Below are 23,432 nucleotides of genomic sequence, written 5' to 3' on the forward strand. Positions count from 1 at the left end.
CTCCCTCTCAGTCACAGCCTAACCTCATGAAATAGTATCCCCAGTTACACCTTCCTGATCGACCACTCACAAAGCTGCATTCATCCAGCTCCTCTATACTTCCATGACGGAATCTCAGCAGACAGCTTACGTGATAGTACATGTTGTTTATCTCTGCTCCTCTCCACTCAGGTCTAAGTAGTGCACCTCTCAGGCCTCTCTCCTCCTATAGACCCCCCATGCCACAGCATTCACTTCCCCAAGTAACTGATGCCCTTCTTATCTCTGTCCTTATCCATCCTGCTTCTGAGCGCCAAAGCCTGCACACTGGACGGTCTGGCAACATGAGTGCTGCCTCACGGGTACTTCCAGTACATTACATTCAAAATTAAACTTTTGAGCTGGGTGGTAGTGCACGCCAGTAATCCCAGAACTGTGAGAAGCAGAGGCAGGCAGATCTCTGTGAGTTCAAGGCTAGCCTGTAAGTCTAGGACAACCAAAGCTACACAGAGAAACTCTGTCTCAAAAACTCAAAAACAACAACTGCAACAAACAAAACAACTGCAACAAAATTAATATTCTCCACACACCACTCCTTTAATATCTTAGGAATACCCTTACTTATCTAGTTGCAAACAGAACCTAATCCTTCCTTGTTAATCCTTAAATAACCACTTTGTTATTCTTCTCAAAAGAAAAAAGAAAAAAAAATACCTTTAACATACTCAAGACTTGGATTTCTATGCCAATAAAAAAAATAAATAAACAAGAAATGGTGGCTCATGACAAACGATACAATAAAGATGTAATCAAGATGGAAAATTTTAGTAGATATCTGATTTTTTCCCATAAATAAATGGCAAGGAAAAAGAATGAAATATATATACAGAATAAGAAGTTATGGGGCAAAAAAAACTCTCATGAGATCTACCTACTGAATCCAGTGGAAATTTTTTTATTTTAACCATGACTAAAACATTAACCAATTAGGAAACACTCAGAGAAATTTAAAATTTAAACTCTTACTAAAACCATGAGATGCTGTTAACAGGTAAATACTTTTAAGTGACTGACTAGAAAATAACTGGGCAATGGAATAGCAAAGTAGGATTAATTACAAGTTTGTAATTGCCAAAGCTGAGTAAAAGGCATATATGGGAATCAAAACATTTTTCCTCTGTTTTTACTGATTTGTTTTGTTGTTCTGAGGCGAAGTCTCACTATGCAGCTCTGACTTGCTATGTAGACCAGGCTGACTTCAAACTCACAAAGATTCATCCACCTGCCTCTGCCTCCCAACAGCTGGAATTAAAGGTGTGTGCCACACCCAGCCCTTTACTTTTAGCTATAAATTTTGTCAAAATATTTTAAGGTGCATACGTGAACAAAACATACACACACACACACACACACACACACACACACACACACACACACACATCTTTCACCTCTCTTTATCCCTACTACCCTTCCCTTAGTCAAGCAGTTCTCAGTGTGTGAGTTGTGACCCTTTGGTAGTTGCATATCAGACATCCTGCATATCAGGCATCCTGCATATCAGGCATCCTGCATATCAGGCATTTACATTAAGATTCATAACCATATGAAAATAAAATTACAGTTATGAAGAAGCAACAAAATAATGTTATGGTTGGGGGTTACCACAACATGAGCAATTGCACTAACGGGTCTCAGCATTAGGAAGGTTAAGAACTACTGCCTTAGTCCCAGTCACAAACATCCCTTGCCATCCAAATCTCTGAATCATACGTGCCTCTGTCAAATAATCCCTCTTCACTATTTGAGCACTGCCACAATTTCTTTATACTCATTCTCTAGTCGAGGTCTACGATAGTCGATATGCATTAATAGCTGCATTGCATAGATAAACAACTAAATTACAGAAAGTTAAGCCACTGAATGATACCACAAAACTAAAAAGAGAAACACAGCCAAAATTCAAGTTTCAACAGGCAGTCTTAGTAACACTGTTCATCCAAGATATCCATGAATGTTGGCCACAGGTAGAACTGGCTCCCATGGAGCACCTGGACTTCAGGCGTATGAGCTATGCTGTTCTCTGTCTCCCTCATAAGCCTTTTTATGTACTGGCCACTCTGCCTAGGGACTCTCTCCACATTTCACCTCTTATTTTATTCTTCAAGACTTCAATCAATAATTTATCCCTCAGGGACCTCTAAATCCCCACCTAGGCTAGTGACTCCTGTGGCACACACGCAAAACATCCTACCCTGTTTTCTTCTCCTTTCACTGGGAGAGAAGTTGTTTTACTACTCTCTTTTCAGCACAAAGAAAAATTGCAGTTTTATTTTTACAAATGATGAGGGTAAGTACGCATTTAAAACTACAAAGGAAGAAAAGCACAAAGGAGGAAATGAATGGTTAAGAGTGTTTATTTTCCAAGAAGGCTAGCACAGTGGCTGTGAACAGAGATACAGGAAGACCTTCTGTATTAGGAGATTTGCTCTTAGCTGGTACACTCAGCCACATAAATTCTTTAAGCTACACAATGAAGACCACCAGCTTTACTGCGTAAGTACTATTTCAGTGAAGGGAAAGACGCAGAGGGCAGGAAGAAAAGAAGAACAACATTTCCACATGACTTAGAAGAAAAGAACGTCTGAATAAAAGAAAGAAATCTCTCTAGATGTAGCAATGTGGAGATGAGAGGAAAATCAGTCCCTACTGAGGGCCCTGAGAGGCAATGGGCATGGAAAAGGAAGTCCATTCACTTCAATGTATTAAAGCCACAGGGGGAAGAGAAATGTCAATGGTTAGGAAGATGAAAGCGGAGCCACGTGGGACGGTGCACACCTTTAATGCCAGCACTGAGGAGGCAGAAGCAGGCAAACCTCACTTAAAGGCCAGCCTGGTGTCCATAGCCAGTTCCAGGCAAGACCCTGTCTCAAAAGTTTTAAAGCAGAAACAGAAAGCTGATTCGAGAGAGAATCAGGTCCACAAGAGAGAGAAAGAGCACAACAGCTGAGTGGACACTCGTGGAGACGTACCTTTGTTGCGTATGTGGGCTTTTCTATTGCTTCATCCCCAATGAAGAAGTCTAGGTCATCCACACCTTTCATCACCCTCCTCTGGGCTTGATCACCTACTTTTGCGGACTCTTTAATGGCAATACCTTTGAAATAAGTTAATTAGACATTTTTAAATTTTCATCTCTTCAAATTAAACAAACTTTAAACATGTCCCTTCTTTAATTGTAAAGTGTTATTAAGTATGATCTAGAATACTTAAACTGTCAAACTAATGAACAAGAACATAAGAAACCTGTAACAAAATTCATTTTATACAATGATGCCTCAGCTTCCGCTCAGGTACAGGCCTCAAGTACAAAACCCCAAAAAAGGTACTACTAAAAGATTGTTTCGGCTGTTTCCAAAACCTATTACATCTTTTTTTATTCTAATATATGTATGCATGTGTATTAGTAGGGTTTCATACATGTCAGGTGTATACTTCCATTGAGCTATAGACTCAGCCCTTTTAAATTTTTTACTTTTGAGACACAACTCACTAAGTTACTCAGATAATCTTGAACTTGGAATCTGCCTGCCTCAGCTTCCCAGGTAATATAGGAAATGCAGGCTTTGCCACCAATCCTTAGCTTCACTGAATAAAAATATGATCCTGGAATGCTAGACTTATGGTTCAGAGGTTAAAACTGCTTGTTCCACAAGTCTCGTGATCAAAGTTCAATCCCCAGAACCATCATGATGGAAAGAAACTAACTTATTAGAAAGTCATTCTCACCTCTATACATACATTATGACAACTATGCAACCATACTTACATATATACACACAAAAATAAAATTATAATCTTATGAAGTCAATATAAAACTTAAAGGATAATCAAAAAATAAATGTAAATGACACTAACCGGAAAAAGAAGAAAATCTGAAAGAATAACTTTTTAAAACAAGCTTTCTTTATATCTCTTATTTTTATCCAACAAAGATCTGTTAAATTTCAATTCCACATACAAAAAGACATCTCAATTAATTTAAAGAAACTCATAGCAGTCCCTTAAAATAATTTCAGAATTCTGTGACTATTCCCAGAGGTAGAATTTATTATGTACTTTTAGGAGCTAGAGAGATGGCTTGGTGATTAGGAGTGTTTACAGTTTACCCAGAGAACCCACATTTAGCTCTCAGCACACTGGATAATTCACAACTGCCATAACTCCAGCTTTAAGGGACTGGATGCTCTCCTGCATCTCCCACAGGAGATACATACATACATACGTACACGTACACACACACACACACACACACACACACACACACACACACACACACGGCAGACACATATACACATGAATAAAAATAACATATTGTTTTTAAAATGCTATGTAGTCTTTCACTAGATTTTAATTCTCTGAATCCAAGTTAAGCATCGTCATTAAATATAATTACGCAAATAGCCTTAAGTTAATGGAAATCAAAAGCACAAAAGTAATGTTGAAGCCTGTTGTGGTGGTGCAAGTCTTTAATCCCAGCACTTGGGAGGCAGAGGCAGGTAGATGGACCTCTGGGAGTTCGAGGGCAGCCTGGTCTACAAAGACAGTTCCAGGACAGCCGGGCTACAGAGAAACCCCAACTCAAAAAACCAAACCAAACCCAGGCAACAACAACAAAAAGTAATGCTGAGGACAAGATACACCTTCACTAATGAAAATACCTCTAACAATCTTTATCTACTAAAACTGTTACAGTCAGAAGAAGGTTAACAAAATCAGGAAAAAACAAAAGTTCCTGAAGACAATGTCACAAGCACAGTATGCTAATAGGAGGATATCAGAAAACAGGGAGGCTGCTGAGTCAAGGACCACAGGCTCTTTATCATGAAATACTGGAACTGCATAGGATGTGTGTCGTATAGAATAGTTCTTGCACATCGTACTCACACCCTCCCGCCAAAGGATGGTCAGTTGAGCTGAATTACATGGGCTGGGGTTGTGCTACTTACTACCAGTTACGGCCACACACAGGGAGCAGCAATGTCCTCAAAGCAGGAAACAGTTTAATTACCAATTCACTTCGGGGCTTTGTTTTGTTTAGTTTAGTTTTGTTTTCCTTAAGGAGATACTTTAGCAGATTTGGTAAACAGCTGAAATGAATAGTTGTGAGATTTGGAAATAAGGCTCATTTACAACCAGGCAATTATGTTTGTAAATGCCTGATTCTGACATAACAGCATGCTTGATGACTTGTTTTACTTTGATAATGAGGAAGACTTTTAAATCAGCTCATCCATGGACTAAAAGAAATACTTACATGATGGGATGATAAACTGTGGCTCTGTATTTCCAGCATATCCTAGTTTTGTATATCTGCAAAATAAAAGTTTCATGAAATTTCACTAATCTTAGTACGTACTGTGATTCTTGTTAAGGTGGGAGCTTGTTGTACATGTCATATAATGTCCAGAGCTTGTTTATTTAGCATCACTGCCTTGAAAACTATAAAAGCACTTTCCAGACAGGTGGATACACATCTTTAATCCCAGCACTCAGGAGGCAGAGGCAGGGGGATCTCTGTGACTTTGAGGCCAGCCTAGACTACAGAGTGAGTTCCAGGACAGCCAGGGCTACGCAGAGAAACCCTGTCTGGAAAACTATCAAAACCACAAATATCTACAGTTCTGTTTCATTCTGCAGTACTATGGGCCAAACCATGGGGGCTCTGTGCATGCCAGGCAAGTGCTCTCTGACTGAGCTATGAGCTCAAATGCCATAGCTTTTTAAGAAAAGTACATCTATGTGTGCATGAGTGCATGTATGTATGCACAGGTATGGAAGTCAGGGGATAACTTTCAAGAGTTGCTTCTCTCTTTCCATGTAGGTCCCAAGGGCTGAACTTAGATCATGAGGGTTGACAGCAAGAGCCTTTACTCACACACAGCCTTTCTAACTTTACTCATTTCCTAAGTGTGAGCACAAGCCACAGCAAGCATGTGGGGGTCAGAGAATACCTTCAGAGATAAGCTCTCTCTCTCTTTCACCATGTGAATTCAGAGAGAGAACTTTCCAGGTACTCAGGTTTAGCAGCAAGCACCTGTACTCACTGAGCCATCTCACTAGCCACTACTACTTCAAGCCACTGACACTACAGGACTATTACTATTACGTGTGAGAAACAACATGCAAGAAAATTGTCCCCTATACCTTGTTTGTAACAGCAAGGGACTGGCAATGCCCAAAGGGAAACTAGCGACAGATACATAGTTTACACCGAGAATATTATGCAGCTATAACGAGATTGAGGAGGCTTTGTCCTGACTGGAGCACTGTCAGATATGCTGGGGTAGCTGATCACAGCAAGGTACAGAACAATGAGCAAAGTGTGCTGTATGTACATAAAAGTGAAATAAACACAAGCGAGAAGAATAAGAACATATGAGATACATTTGATATTCTAGACACAAAATATCTCCAAAAAATATGAGATGAGGGATTTTGGTTGCATCTACAGGAGCAAAGCAAGTACGATACAGAAATGAGATTTTTAAAAATTATACGCCATTTAATGTCGCTTGAGTGTTTTGCTATTCAAATGATTTTTAAGGTTTTGATTCAGTGTATTCATCTATACTATTAAATCAATAAAAACTATTAAAATATTAATTAAAAATTCTAATAAATTAGATATCATAATGGAGCTTTGATAACACGCTAAGAGCTACTTATAAGACAGATGGGCACACTGTCAACTACAAGTAAGCTTTAGCGAGCCAGCCACAACAGCTTGTATTATTCCATATTCAAACTTACTAAATAGAAGTAGGGAACTTGCTGTGCTATCACTGGACCCTAACAATATCTGCAGAAAACTTTTCTGTTGGAATGTCAGCCCCAAAAGTGAGCTCAATAATTGAATATTTCAAACAGATTCAAATGTTAAATAGTAGGATAAACACATGATATTGCTGTCAACTAAGCCTTCAAACCTTTCCCACTGTCTATACTTTTAAAGCAAAACTTTGAGACAAATGTGATATTGTTCCTTTAATGTGATGCCTAACAACCCCCACCCCATCTACCTCTGCTCTGGTGCTGTGCAGCCTCACAATCCATAAAACTGCTGACAGCTTCTGAAGAGCTGGGCTCATCTCACGCCATAGCCTCCGTTATCCCTGCTCTGACCACATCTGGTAACTGCCCTCCAACCCTCAACACAACCGCTACAAAATTCAGGTAATGTATCAACTGCCTCTGGTTGAAATTTAAGCTTTCCAGACAGCCAACTGCCTCTGTATTATTTAATAATTTCCAAGTCTTGGTCCCATCTGTAAAATGTTAACTGGGCTTTCACAAGGATTAAATAAGGTAACATGGTAAAGTATTTACCACAGTCCCAGACACAGCACACACAAGAACTAGTCCCAACTCTATTTTCAACATTATCTTCTCCACTGCGTCCATTCCTTACATCACCTTAAATCACACAGATACGTTAAGTTTTAAATTTACATAGTTATGACAAACTTATCTTTTATAAGCCAATCGAGACTCTTTCATTATAGTTTATATCTGATACCCTTTCACATCAGAGTAGTATTTTATTCTTCCAACCCCAAGTTCCTTACTAATGTTAAATTGTTACATGTGGTGGTGGGGGGGACCCCACAAAACTCCCATATTAGCTGGAAGTGAACATTTCTAAACTGTACACAGGTCTGCACAAGTGCTCACCTGCAATACAAAGCACCACACACTGATGTGAACAACATGTTCCTCCCACGAGATTCAGTGACACTAACCATAAGCTGTCAAAACTAAAACTACAACATCAAATTTTGAATTACAAGAGTCCAGGTTATCGTTGCACTAATGCAATGGTTCTCACCCTTCCTAATGCTCTGACCTTTTAATACAATTTCTCATGTTGTGCTGACCCCACCAATAAATTATTGTTTTGCTGCTACTTTGTAGTTGCCATTTTGCTACTGCTATGACTCAAATGTCTGCTATGAAGGGTATGCGATATGCATCCCTGTGGGGCTTATGACCCACAGGTAGAGACCCACTGCACTAATGAAAGAAGAGGGCCACTGGCATACTTTGTCCTCTACTAGGCAAACAGAACGGAGTACATCATATGGAACCAAGGACTTGTCTATACAAGATAACCTCAAAGTGTATGAGCCAGAAACCCTCAAACAGGATGTCCTGCTTTCAAGTCTGGAACCCATACAAAGCAGAAGAGAATAATATGTTCTTCCAGGGACCTGGGTTTGAGTCCCAGCACCCATACAGCACCTCCAAGGATCCCTAACTCTAGTACCAGGCAATCCGACGTCTTCACTGGGCCTCGAGGGCACCAGGCTCACATGTGGTATATAGACATATATGCAGGCAAGATATCTATAACATTCAAAATAAATGAATACATAAAAAGTTTGTAAAAACTCAATCAGATCCTCTGACTCGCTGAGCTGAGTAGTATGTAAGGTCAGCCATACATTCAGTCCATCTAAACTCCTCGCATGAAAAACCAGAACCCAAAATATGTGAACCAACAGATAGACTGGCCACCAGCTTTGACTGTTATGATGAAGTAGGGAAGGATACTCTTGTATCTGATAACAAGGAAGAACCACCAAAAAACATGAAAATTACACCAAGGACACATGGAAATAGGTTAGGTTTTCTTTTTGTTTTGGTTTTGTTTTTTAATTATCCTATATAAAAACCACTGAAAGCACAATAACAGTGATAAAGAATCAGGCAACTTGAAAGCACATCAGCAGACAGCATCCATTCTGGAAGCAGGGGTAAGAAAAAGAAAGACTGAGGCTGGGCAGTGGTGGCACATGCTTTTAATCCCAGCACTTGGCAGGCAGAGACAGGGGGATCTCTATGAGCTTGAGGCCAGCCTGGTCTATAGGCAAGTTCCAGGACAGCCAGAGCTATGGAGAAAAACCCTGTTTTGAGGGGGGAAATGTCGAGACAGTTGCCAATTGGGGTGTGGTTTGGGCTTAAGTAATGGCTCAGAGGTTAACAACAGTGACTGCTCTTCCAAAGGTCCTGAGTTCAATTCCCAGCAAACACATGGTAGCTCACAACCATCTATAATGTGATCTGATGCCTTCTTCTGACCCGCAGGTGTACATGCAGGCAGAGCACTGTACACATAGTAAGAATCTTAAAAACATGCAGGCAGAGCACTGTATACATAATAAGTATCTTAAAAAAAAAAAAAAAAAAGGCTGGGCATGGTGGTGCACGCCTGTAGTCCCAGCACTCGGAGAGGCAGAGGCAAGTAGATCTCTGTAGCTCAAGGCTACACAGAGAAACCCTGTCTTGGGGGGTGGGGGGAGGGGGAGAAAAAAAAAGACTGGGACTAGGGAGACAATACCAAAAAGTGATACATTTACAGGAACAGTTGAGAACTTTCCCCATTTAGTTACATGCTTGAGAAATCTCAAACATTTAAAGACCAAGAAAACTACACTTAAATACATCACAGTCAAATTACTGAAGATAGAAGATAAAGACTCGTTGAACACAAGAGTAGCATTTAAAGAAGCAAAGAATGGCACTTGGGACTGGGGGGTGAAAGGAACAGAAAACTGATGGAAGAACACAAACTTTCCATTGCAAGAATAACTACCACAGACCTAAGGAACAGCACAGTAACTACAGCTAATAATAATGAACTGTATATTCCAAATTGTTTTAAGCATTACCACACATAAAAACAGAGTGTGACTATGCGCTAAGGAATGGACTGTTACTCTGTGGGAACCATTGCATATGGGGTTCTTACAGCATCAGGTTCTACACTATATAACAAAAATAAATAAATAAAAGGGAAGAAATCATTCTTTTGGAACACATTTAATTTTGATGACTGGCCAACAAAATTTGTAACATCCTGATGCTCTGGCACTACTCAGTCACTTAATAGTTTGTGTACTTCCAGAAACTATAAAAGGGTGAAATAAATATGTGTTAGCAGGCAGTAATCCAGTATGGGCACCTACTAAATTAGTCATTGTATATCGCTAAAAGAGACCCACTTACACAAAAGCATTTTTAAGTAGTAAAGTTGGTATCCTTACACTGTAAAACACATTAGTATCCCTTCCGCTAGGTATTATGGTACCTTCTGCAAATTCCAATGTTTACTTATTAAAACTATGTGGTTGGCTGAGTTCTTTTACTTAATACAGTAGTTTGCACTTGTTTTTGCTTTTAAAAGCATCTCACAACAAATAAGATATCTGAAGATACCAACAGATTATAAATATGAAACCACCCTTCAGGAATATGAATCACACTTTAAAATGAGCTGGATGAAAAACTGTGATAAAAGCCAAAGAACAAGAAACATACTATGACTCTGAACACAGTGGATGGTTCTGCAGTGTACAAAATAAAGAAAGGGCAGGGCACGAGTGGTAGTGTGGACCTGTTACTGCAGCTCCACTTGTTCCCAAATCAATCTTGTAAAGGGTGAGAGTGAACCTCAGGGGATTTATACGACATGATCCATGCCTTGGGGTCAATCCCTGGTACTACAGGAAGGGAATGGGAGAGTGAGTCAAAGATGGCACTAGTTTTCTTTCAGCATTGCACAACTTTTAAAGCAGACAGCACAACACAACAAACACAAGGTCACAGCACATTAAAATGGAAGGTCTTCACCCCAATGATTCTGTGAAACCCATTTTCTAAAATTATTTTGCAGCTGAAAGAAGTCTACGGAAACCCTACTTCTTCTACCCTTACATGGCATAATATGTTATATACAACTTTAAGATATGATTATCCAACTGGAAATAAAAGATGTGTACTGATTGATCCTAACGGTACTCCTGCTAAGTAAAGATCTCAGCATCAGCTCTGTCACTGCTTTCTTCATTCTATACCCAAACTCAAGGTTGTTTTTTGGAATTTTGGAGAATTTTGGAATAAGAATGCCATAGCTAATTCACAAGAGAACTTGCAAGAAATAATAGCTGGAAAATGAAACTACAATTGCTTTTTTCTAATTCTACCTACAAGTAAATATTCAACCTTATACAAAAAGCCTGGCAGAATATGGAGAAAAAAGCCTGAACTCAATCAACAGATAATACAACACTAATCAAGTTCCTTCAAGTTCAAGTCTTGAGATCTAGGAACTTAGGATGCAAAGGATACAGGTGAGACAAGCATAGTGGCTCACTCCTAGAACCCTTGTATCAGAGAGGATAGCACAGAAACTTCCTGAGTTTGAAGCCAACTTAACAATGAGAACTAGTCTCAGGCTAACCTACAGTACTCTAGCAAGGACACTGCCACAAAATAAATAAATAAATAAATAAATAAATAATTCTTAAAAAGGTGTAGTGCCTGTTCTACTATCTGAAAGTCTAGATCCTAACCCTGTACAAGTCAATAATAATAAACAGATGTGTAATATCTGAATTCACAAGGCTCCCATAAAACTAAAAGTAACAACAGACAGAACTTTCTGAGACGCACTGAGCTTTATCCTTCCCAAATGGCATGTCCTTCATAGACCTCCTTACACACATCTGTGCATCCCTGGAATAATCCCTTCCAAAACTGTTTTCCCAACACACCTGTCCACCATCACAAACAGCACAGATCATAGCAGTAAATACTTCCCCATAAAAGCCAAGCACAAAGGCCACAAATTTTATGCTTTCCTTTTTTGTGAAATCCCAAAAGTTGGCAAACCCATAATGACAAAAAGTGATCAGCCTGTGTCAAGGGCTGAGGGCAGAGGGAATGGACTGCTAGTGAGCAGAGTGAGGAAAATGCCCCCAAATGACTGAGATGAATGTTTCGCTCAGCTGTAAGCCTCTACACAACACATCTAACACAGCTGGCCTCCACCGAGAGATTACCCTGGAAAGAGTCAAGGTATATGACGAATAACACATGGAAAGCAATTAGAAGAGCACCTGGCATACAGACTGCACTGCATGTTTACTCTTATTTCCCCAGCTTTTCCACTGAAAGGAGTGCTATAATTTTTTTGTCCTTCCAGAATCTGATGTCCAATCCTAACTGACAGGAACCACCACTGAGGAGTAAGTCTTGACAAGAGGCAAAAGCTCAGTCTTGGATGTGAGGAAAGGGATACTAGCTCATCACACATCAGGTCCAAAGTCTTTAATATATGGTCCAACTCCAGCTAGTCTAATCAAAACGTTGAATCCTGAGTGCAGGGAGGGTTCAGCTTCAACTCGTGCTGTTTTCTGCAGCACATCTTTGATGGGGCTCCTGATGTCTAGATCCCCCGTCTTTGATGGGGCTCCTGATGTCTAGATTCCCCCATCTTTGATGGGGCTCCTGATGTCTAGATCCCCTATCTTTGATGGGGCTCCTGATGTCTAGATCCCCCATCTTTGATGGGGCTCCTGATGTCTATCTAGATCCCCCTTCTTTGATGGGGCTCCTGATGTCTAGATCCCCCATCTTTGATGGGGCTCCTGATGTCTAGATCCCCCGTCTTTGATGGGGCTCCTGATGTCTAGATCCCCTGTCTGTGATGGGGCTCCTGATGTCAGGATCCCCCGTCTTTGATGGGGCTCCTGATGTCTAGATCCCCCATCTTTGATGGGGCTCCTGATGTCTAGATCCCCCTTCTTTGCTCCTGAACTCAGTAATCCGTTTTTTCTTTTCTTTTATATTGGCTAGAGTAATTTTGTTACTGTATCCAAAATGTCCACAGCAGGACTAAGGTACATTATATTTCTTTTCATTCTTCTCAGTTTTCTTAACAATTTTAAAAATCCATCTTCCCCTTTAAAAGCTCAATCTTCTTTTGTTTTTCAAATAGCTTTCCACAGTGCAACGCACAGAAACAAGGTGAACAGGGTCATTTACACATCCTGACTGACAAGGGCACTCAGGGAGTACTTCTACTCCACAGTAAAAACTATCACAGGAGAAAAGAATTCAGTTTTAAAAGACAATTTTCCAAAATCTATACAACAGGTTACACTGCCTTAGAAATGTATTCTATATAAAAATAAAAGCTTCAATCCTTACTAATTATTTGTTGTCTTCTACTACCCTTTTATTATAAAGCAAATTTGCAAAGAGTTTTGAACAGTAAATATTCGTGTCTTTATTAGAATTGTGTGCTTTTTAGGTAAAATACACTCAAATATGTCACGTACTCCAAAGATAGCCATCTATCCAATCCTACTGTGCAATAACTGGTTTCATTTCAACAACACAATCATTAATTATTTCTGGGCCAAAAAGCAAGTCCTCTGAGTCTAGTTACCTTTCTTTTTTTCCCAGAGAAATTTATTGTCCTAAGTTCCATTAATTTATCTTACTATATTTTGTATGGTCACTAACAATAAAGGATTGATAAGGTCTCATGTGTCCCAGGATAGCCTTAAACTCACTATATAGGCAAGGATGACCCTGTACTCCTAACCCTCCTGCTTCCCACAGTGCTGGGGTTACAGGCGTGCACCACATTAGACTCAGTAGCTCCTTTTCAATGCATAGTAAATACTCACTTTCAAACTCAAACTGAAGAAATAGTCACTTTCCTTTTGACAATTAGTAGAACTTATTTTCCCAATTCAACTATCTAAAATTAATCTTTAAATGCCAATGTGTCTTTAGATACAATATTTATTCTGAAAATACTGAAGTGGACTACACATAATTCTTCATTTAACTTGTATTATAATCAATCACTATAACCTTCCTACATATCCATGCTCATACTAAATTTAATAGTTCTAAAGATAATTATTTTTTAAAGAATGGATGCTTAAGGAGAAATCTCTTTAAAACTGAATTACAAATTTACCATTTTCTGAATACAGTTCATCTCCACCTAGGGGCAGTATCTGGAAGGATTGCACCTTGGAACTCAAATTTTAGGTCAGAGGTCCTCAACATATGGGTCATGATCCCTTTGGGGGCCAAACAACCCTTTGACGGGAGTCATATATCAAAAATCAAATATCAGATATGTACAATTCATAACAGTAGCAAAATTACAGTTATTAAACAGCAACGAAAAATTTTATGGTCAGGTCACCACTACTGAGGAACTGTATTAAAGGGTCATAGCATTAGGAAGGTTGGGGACCCCTGCTCTAGGCCTACTCAATACCTCAGGATCCTTATCTTTAAATGTAAATATACAGAATGTATTGCATCTACTTCTGTAGGGTTTCTGAAAAAGTAATAGCTATCTCAAAAAACGACCTTACAAGGTACCTTGAAATGGCTGATGTACAAAACCCATTCAACATCAGTGGTTGTGAAGGAGAATGGTCCCAGTATGAGGTGTGGCCTTGTTGGAGGAGGCAGTCACCAGGGACAGGGCTAAAGCGTCACCACACCCTCTCACACTTAATGCTCCCTTGCTCTTCCCTACTGTGTACACCTCTTTCCTTTGTACTGCAGGGCTTCTGTTTCTAGGAAAGCCTCCATCAGTGCTCAGCTCTGTAATTAATTCTATGTGAATCACTAAATTCTGGGGCGGGGGGGGGGGGGTGAGGGGGAGAATCATTACAATTTCACTTAATTTATCAAAGTAATACAAAGTAAATGAATTCTAAAAAATGCTTGGAAGATTTGTTGCACTTACTTAAAATAATTGCTAAAATGTAAACAAACAGTGTTCTCTATTTCAGACTAATACCTCAAAACAGTTTACATTTTAACAGTTTAAAATCAAGGCTAAATGTAAAGTCTTTTGTACCCTAAATCCCTTTGGGATTGCTATCCCTCCTCTTTAGAAACCCTTTGTCCATACTGAACCCTGAAGAATAAATAAAGGCACCCTTTCTCAAGAGTATTGCACTTTCATGGCGGGCAACGCATACTGTTGTAGCTTGTTAGATGATGGAACCTGAAATAAATCATCTTCTAAAAAGAAAACAAAAGTATTTAGGAAAAAGTGATGCAACGTTCTACAGAACATCTCTGTATACTCAGGTACCTGACAAGAAAGGGTAAAAGAATACACACAGTACACAAAAATCACTGCTACTCCTTTAAGCAACAGGTATGAAAAACCTCGTGAACTGAATTTAAAGCAATGTATCGGAAACAATTTGGAAGAAAAAATATGAAAAACAAAACAAAATCATTAAAATTTCACAAAACACCTCTTGAGAACATAAAAATGTCATCTGTCTTTTTTGCTCCAATGATTATGAAATGTAAAGGCCCACACAGTTATACACCGAGTATATTCATCACTCTTTTACTCTAAAGAACCAATTTAAAACAGCAATATCACCTATGTTACTCCACACTGGTTAATTCACGAATATTTAAGGCTTGGGGAGTGAGAGTGCACATTTTGTTTTGTCTTTGTTTGTTTTTCGAGACAAGGTTTCTCTCTCTAGGGTTCTCCCCCTGTCTGTTTTGGACACACTTTGTAGACCAGGCTGGCCTCGAACTCACAGGAATCCACCTGCCTCTGCCTCCTGAGTGCTGGGATTAAAGGCCTGCACCAACCCGCCTGGCCCGAGAGTGCATATTTTGTAGTGTTGCTAGCAGTCAACTGTTTTGTTCCTGCTTCTTTATGCATATAGCTATTACAGACAGGTAGTATCATTAAAACCCTAATAAGTTCCAATAGAATTACAGAAAGCAATGAATGCTTTTATTAACTAGAATAATTCTGTTGGAGGAAATACTGCTTGAAGCTACATTTTGGCCATTCCACACCTCTGCATCCAGGCTAACATTTTAACCATTTTCACCTGTTGGGGAGTAGGAACAGCTGGACAGGGAATTTAGCACAACTGTGAGATGTCCCTTTCCTAAAAGTTGGCCTCTTAGAAAACAGAATGAATAGAATGATGACTCACAAGCCACATGCACTGCTGACTTGCTGGCTCCCTCGCTCCCGTCATGACATCCAGAAGCTGGCTCACACTGTATTAAGGAAGCACTGATACTCAGTCTTTCTGTTCTTTTCTCTTTCAGTTCTCATTTCTTCAGCTTCAGTCTACAAACTGCTACCATAACTTCTGAATATCTGTCTGACTTAGGAAATGCCTGTATGTCTCACTCCTCAAAGACATTTCCAGCTCAGAATAACATTACAAGTACAACTATTCCAGTTTTGCTGGGATTTTGCTGTCGCGGTTGTTTTAGCATTTATTTATTTAGTGTGTGCTGTCAGATAAGGCACAACGAGCACCTTCACCCACTGAGCCATCTCTCTGTCTCCAACTTTTAAAGTTCTTAAAATTAATTCCGGGGCAGAAGAGATGGTCCAATGGATAGAGGCTCTTGCTGCCAACTCTAGGCACCTGCGTTTCATTCCTAGGGCCCACAAGGTAAGAGAAAACCAACTCTTCAAAGGGGTCCTATGATCTGTACACCCACACTCAAAAAAACAAATGTTAAACAAACAAAAACTAACTCCTTTATTGTCTTAATCATTCAAGGTCACAATCTTGAAATCCTCATTCATCAATCTACAATCCTAATTCCAAACCCAACAGTATCTTCTTCCCTCCTCTTAAATAAGCACAAACCATGCTGACTGCACCCACAACTACAACAGGCAGGCCAAGGTCTGCTGTGAGATAAGAAAATAAGCACAAAACACGATGTTCTTTTAATTCAAGAGAGAAAGAGAGAAAGAGAACTGATTATAATTGCAACATACCATGTTCCCACTGTGTGCCAAGCTCTGTGTGAGGAACCGTTTTTAAGCATTATAAAATAAAATAAGGTAGACAATTACAATTGCTAAACCTTGAGAAAATACAACCCCCTGCACTGGAAGTATCCAAAGCACATGGGTCCTTCTGTGGCAGGGCTTGAACTAAATTCAAAACACTTGACCAGAGTCCTTGCAAGCCACAACGAAACAGGATGCAACTTTAAAAGGGAAGGTAGAGACGAAACAGCAATCTAAGCTTCTTCTACCTTCCACTCTACCCCTGCCACCAGCAGCCAACTATGAAATTGTACACCACTATATAATATCCACCAGGCAAGCTGGTGTTAAGGAGGCTGCTTAAGAATCACCTAGGAAACAGAGCATGCTAATTCATACTTGCAATCCCATTCTTGGGAGACTGAGATAGGAAGATGGCCCTGAGTTGGGCCACATAGTGAGATCCAGGCTGGCCAGAGCTTTAGTGAGCCTTGGTCTCCACCATAGGATCACCTAGGAAACCCACTGCAACACACACTCGTAGGCCCAATCCTGGAGACTCCACACGCTGTGTTGTGAATAGTTCTGATGCAGTTTTTAAAAACCATACTCCTTACTAGGTGTGGTGGTGCAAGCAAGTCACATGTTTGCTCAAGTGGTGGGGACAACAGTGCAAGGCCACCCTGTGCTACATGGAACTCAGTATCAAAAAAGAAAAGAAAAGAAAAAGCCATACTCCTAATTCCTGTTCACACTCATTCATTGTTAAAAACCAGGAGCTATCTCTCAATATGGATCAGAGTTGCTGCTATACCAAGCCCTGTTGCTGGACCTCACTCTTTTACATGCAATCCTACTGCACTCCAGTGAGTAAATGATCCAAAAGCCGTGCTCTCAGCATTAATAATCATTCTTCTTGGGAATTTAGATTCTTTATCAAGTAGAATTCTTTTTACAATTAAAGTTCTGCTGAAATATAAAACCTAGTGCACAGTAGGTGTTGAATATATTAGCTCACAGTGCAAAACCTAAACTCACACTAGGTTACTAAACAGCCCAGAACTCACAAAGGAAGCAAGCAGCCATGCACTGCATCAGCAGTATGCACAAACACACTTTTCACTCCGTCCTTCCCTTTGGAAAATGCTCTCCTGTGCCTCTATCCAGCTCCTTGAGAGGAAGGCTCAGATCGAACATTCATTAGAGCTTGCTTGACTTCCTGACCACAATCACTGCTTTCCCTAAAACCTGGGAAACAGCCATTACTATCTGAAAAGAACCTAACATCTGATTAACTGCCAGTATCAGCTGATTGTAGTTGGTCACAACACTAAACCTAGTACTCAGGAAACTGACATAGGAGAATCACTCCAAGTTCAAGGGCAGCATAGCGATTTCCACCACTCATCACTGCAATGAATATTCGCAAGTGAAGATGTGCAGATAGAGAGATGCATTCTGGGACATGCGGTGACACACTACAGCTTCCATGACAAGATGTTTTCTATGTTTTGTTTGTGTGTGTGTGTGTGTGTTTTTATGGGGGGGGGGCATCAAGGAAGGAGGGTGGATATAAAGGGGCAGGGAGACGAGGGGGCTGGGGTGCACAGCGGGACTGTGGTACACAATGAAACTCACAAAGAATCAATAGAAAGTTTAAAAATAACAAAAGCCTCTACCTTTATCTACTATCTTTAACTTTTTAAAGTTAGGATTAAGATTCATGAGGACAGACAGTATTAGACATTTTTACTATAATTCCAAGAGTGACTGCCCTTCTGGGAAGTAAACCTCAACCATTCTCAAATAACTAGCAAATAAATTAATCCTTCTCCAACACAAAATACTGAAATGATCAAAAACTTCAAGTGATGGATCCTTGAGGCTGCACGCTACCGCTCCTCAGGCAAGTGGTAACCTCCTGGAGCTTAGTTTCTTGTCTACACAATACAAGTAGCCCTGCTCAAGGAGAAGGGGAAAGGGGAGACACTGAGACACAGCATTCGCCACAGGTCTTGCACATGGCTCTTACTAAATACGATTTCCTGAGAAACCCCTGAGTCAGTTTTCTTTATTTAACAAGGAAATAGTCCAAAAATTCAAATCTTCAGGAAAAAGAAATCTCAAGAAAGACAAAATATATTACTAGTTAACTGAATCAAATTCATAAGGTGAGGATTGCTTTTGCAGTAACACTGTAAGCAACAGTTAAGTTAAATTAATCTTACTAACAGAAAGAGTGATGCATATAGTTCTCTGAAAGGGGGCTTTAGAAACACCACTGGCCTAAGTACAGAACTTAGTTCAAGCTGCTCCTCCACCACCTACTAACTAAATGGTATTTAGGGTAATATTCTCTTTTCTTGTAAAGAACAAGAAAAGCTGTCACAGGGTAAGTAAGATATAGAACAAGTTAAAACCGTTGCCTTCTGGTTCACCAGTAGCCAACCTTTCCCTTCTGATCTTAAAAATAAAAACTCTGAACTGTGTTTAACAATAAACCTGGAAAGTTCACTAGACACAAATGCATCACAGAGTCAGTACAGGTCTTTCAACATGAACCTGGCAAGCAGCAAAGATGCTAGCAGGAGAGTCTTAACCCGATTTCTCAACAGCAGTGGGTCTGTTACCTCAAACCACATACTCAAGTTATCAAGAATAAGAATTTTAATGAATGTTTGTTATCAAGATATTATGAATGTCCCTGCCTTTTAGACTATTAACACATTATGAACAGAATGCAAGACAGAAAGAGCCAATCCCAAGTATGTCTTCACCATCAGTTTCTCACTGATCTCAAAGTTACCCTTAACTAACTTCTAGGATTTGGCCACAGGATGAGTTATAAAGACCTACTTTCACCAAAGCCAACAAAATCATTTACATTAACAGTTAGAACACTGCTTTTTACAAATAATTAGGTAGGTCTGAGAAATTCTGTAATTTATTTAAATATATCCAAGACTTGTAAAATAAGGCTGTACACTAACCTGCTATTAAATCGGTGGAAATAAGCCACCAAAGCATTTTCTTAGTGAAAAGCAAAACACACAAAAAAAGAGAATCCTAATGAAATGAAATGTTGGCGAGATGAGCGAAAACAGGCAAAGCAGAACTCTCCTAGGATAACTTTATTTACCAAAGCATTACGTTCATTTAAAGCTTTAAAACTTGCTTTTCTCCTGGCTACTTTCAGCCGGCTTCACTGGGGTCTGAAGCAGGGCCTTGTGCACTCTAACAAGGCACTCTATCCTAAGCTACATTCCCAAGCCCTACATTTTTGAACTACCAGCTCTCTGAGCAGGAATTGCATTCTACAATACTTTGCCAATACAGACCAAAAAGGTATGTTGACTTGTCACAGATATAAAAAAAAGTATCTCTATCTTAAGTCTTTAGGTATTTGAAAAATACTTCATGACCTGAACCCAGGTCATGATGACTTATACTGGAGGATCCCTACTCTTAGCGCTTGTAAAACCACCATCAAGTTTAACAGACTCCTACTTTTTGCTCAAATTCTTTAATGATATGGGATGGGCAACGTGTAAATGTTTCACTTACTAATTGTAGAGAAAGGCTAAAGCTGGGAGGGGGCATCACACAAATCTAAGGGGCACCTTTGAATTTAGGGAACAGTTATTTCAGATGTGAAAGTCATTCTTGGACATGCTATTTATCTTGGGCACTGAGAGAGGTGTTTCCTACTATGGCTTAATGTGTGACTTTCTAAACTGCTGTATTTAATAGCAGTGGGGGAGCACATTCCTTTGAAAAGCAAAATAAATCAAACTAAATTGGGAAATTCAGATTGTGAGGAGCTGGGCGTGGTGGCGCATCCCAGCACTTGGGAGGCAGAGGCAGGAGGATCTCTGTGAGTTCAAGGCCAGCAAGGTCTACATAATGAGTCCAGGGCAGCCAAGACTACACAGGGAAACCCCGTCTTGGAAAAGAAAGAAAGAAAGGAAGGAAGGAAGAAAGGAAGGAAGGAAGGAAGGAAGGAAGGAAGGAAGGAAGGGGGAGGGGAAAAAAAAGAAATTCAGACTGTGATCAAAGGTGAAAATACTGAATGGAGGTGACTTTAATCAGTTTCATCCAGATCATAAATGAATGTTCAGCTAGCCTCTCCTTGTAAGATGAGATCAATAAAGCAAGGTAACGATTTAGTAGTTGAGATATTTGACAGAAATTGCCTAAGTATAAGCCCCACCACTCCTCCTAGTCACCCAGCATGTGTTTTTAATTCAAGGTTGCCCTTTCAGAAAAAAGGTCACTTAAGGACAGCTAAGTTCAATGAGATAGCCAATACCAATCATTCAAAAATAACCAAAACTGCATTTCAAGAGAGGGAAATAGACATATAAAACGAATAAAAAAAGAAACAGCCTGCTTAAGTTGCCATAGCATTAGTTATAAGGTGATTATCGACTACATGCTTTACTGACAGTGATTTTTAAGGCATGAAGTTATTACACAGCAGCACCTGTCACTTCTGTACAACACATCTGAAAAGTCCTATTCACTCTGGCTAATTCTAATCTAAATCTTTTTTTTTTTAATTAATTTATTCTTGTTGCTAATTCTAATCTTAAAAATGGGCCTAACATCCAACTATTCACCAATTAAACTATGAAAGGATAAACTTAAATATGCATGTATGACATATAAGTGTGTGTATATGTGTGTGTACATATACATATTTCAGGGGTATAAGACCAGACTGGAAAGCTAACTTTAATTAAGATGTCACCTAAGAAAACACACAGAAATTCGAAGACTAAGCTAATGTTTTCCAAGAAAAAAAAAAAATTAAGTTTTCCGTTGTTTTGGCTGCCTGTTGGCTTGTTAGAAATAAAGGCAGTAGAATTAAGATTGGAGGGATTTACACAGACTAACTGGTGTGGAGGAAAAGGCATTTTTTAAATAATTGTGGTATGGTGAATTGAGGGGAAAGGTTGGCAACTGTCCTCAAAACCACTGATGCTTTGGGGCATTACAGAGCAACACAGGCGTCTTCCCCCGCCAAGTGTTTCTACCTAGAACATCAAAATGTAGTCTTCTCTCTGGGTCCTAGACAGAGCAACTTGTAACTCTCGAAAAGGTACGTTAATACAAAAACAAAAAACAAACAAAAGCCACTACTTAAAAGTCATTTTAGTCAACCACACTACTATCGGAAACAATTAGTTTAAATCAAATACCTCCCTCTATACCTCTATGCCTTTCAGCTTTCAAGATACTGTCACAAAACGAATCTAAATGTTTAGTTTCCAGGGTGCGTCCCTTCTCTTCCCTCTGTCTCGACCTTCCGTGGACACGAGAACATTTTTTTTTTAAGTTCAAACCCATTGATACTCGGCACGCATAATCCACTCTTTTTGCAACCTGCCTAATTCTGAAAAGTTCTAATAAGACGTGTTAACGTTAGAGACGAAAAACTACCTTATAAGGCTATAAAAGACGGAAAGCAGGAAGCGGCTTTGACAAAACTAAGGAAGTTGCAGCGCGCTTGCTCACTAAGGGACTTTTTTTTTTTTTTTTTTTTTTTTTTTTTGAGGCAAGAGCAATAACCCTTATGAGATCTTCCTCCCTGGAACTGAAATGTGACTTGGTTCAATGGGCAGTGAGAGATGGGCTAAGCCTGGGTGTGGGGTGGAAAATTAAGGCGGCGCGGTGGGGTCCTCTCCAAAAGCCCCCAGTCTAGCTTCCCCCCCACCCCCACCCCCACGCCCTGGAGATGGAGGGTTGTCACAGCGATCTTGCAAAACCTGCAAAGGAGCGCTTCTCTTTTTCCCTTGATCCTATGTCCGGGAGTCCCCCGCGAGTCCCTCAGATCACAGGCAGGCAGGAAGGGGAGAGGAGGGAAAAGCCAGGTGGGCCGGACGGCCTTCTTAGGAGCGAAGGGCCTGAAAAGACCTTCGCCCAAGAGGCTGAGGCGACCGGACCCAGGGAGGCTCCCCGGCACCACCCCTCGCCAGTCTGGCTGGCTCTCCCGCGCCCCCCCCCCATTCATCTCCCTCCTCCCCGCTCGTTCCCTGGCTCAGTTTCCCCACCCAGAAGCCCCGCCGTACCCCGTGCCACAGTCCACCACACAGGCCGGCAGCCGTCCCGCCATCTTCCTCCTCGCCTGCCGCTGCCGCCGCCGCCGCCCGTTCCGTGCTGCTAGAGGCCGGGAGGATGGAGATGAGAGCTAGCTGACCATGCACTGGCCTGGGCCGCCCTCGGTCCTGAGGGAGGAAGGGAGGGAGCTGTGTGGGAAGCCCGAGCAGTAGCGAGTGAACTGCAGGCTAGTTACTTCCGCAAGCCCCGGCAGGCTGGCCGGCCGGCAGGCTGTCCCCGCCCTGCCCCGCCGCGGCCTCCTCCTCCTCCACCCCTCCGCTCTCTCGGCCCTCCTCCTCCTCCTTCTCCTCCTCCTCGCTCCCGCCCCCACCCTACAACTTCTTCCCCTCACACTGCCTTTCCGCGGGTAGCCAAGATGGCCGCCGCTGCCGACGCCCCGGCCAGGCCAGGCCCCAGGCCGCGATCACTGCCACTTCCGGTTCCGGGTGGGGTGGGGCGAGTACGCGCGCGCGCGTACGCTGTCGCGCTGCCGCCCGGCCTCGGCTCCCTTCCGGACATCCACGAACTCCATTTCGGGTACTCAGCCGTTTAGAAACCCAGAAGCCAAGCTGAGCTTGAAGTGTTTGGTTTTGGTTTTTTTTTTTTTTTTTTCTGAAGTGGCTGGCTGCACATGCGCGGGGGCATGCATACGTATTCTGTGGCTCCGGTTCTGACTTGCGAAAATGCCACTTCG

At 40.9% G+C, this 23,432-nt stretch overlaps 1 protein-coding gene across 1 annotated transcript in view; it reads right to left on the reverse strand.

Moving 5' to 3' along the window:
- The window catches only part of Actr3 (actin related protein 3), a 50,072-nt gene extending 26,892 nt beyond the window's left edge, over positions 1 to 23,180 (reverse strand). Inside the window, exons 1-4 of the mRNA XM_051147280.1 lie at positions 23,091 to 23,180; positions 22,711 to 22,866; positions 5,294 to 5,349; positions 3,009 to 3,133 (exon numbers count right to left, since the gene is read on the reverse strand). Coding sequence (XP_051003237.1) covers positions 3,009 to 3,133; positions 5,294 to 5,349; positions 22,711 to 22,754 — 225 coding nt within the window. The 5' untranslated portion in view covers positions 22,755 to 22,866; positions 23,091 to 23,180. The remainder of the gene's footprint in view (positions 1 to 3,008; positions 3,134 to 5,293; positions 5,350 to 22,710; positions 22,867 to 23,090) is intronic.
- Between the last annotated feature and the right edge of the window lie 252 nt (positions 23,181 to 23,432).

Source organism: Acomys russatus, chromosome 6, assembly GCF_903995435.1.
Source record: "Acomys russatus chromosome 6, mAcoRus1.1, whole genome shotgun sequence".
In the NCBI taxonomy this organism is placed as follows: domain Eukaryota; kingdom Metazoa; phylum Chordata; class Mammalia; order Rodentia; family Muridae; genus Acomys; species Acomys russatus.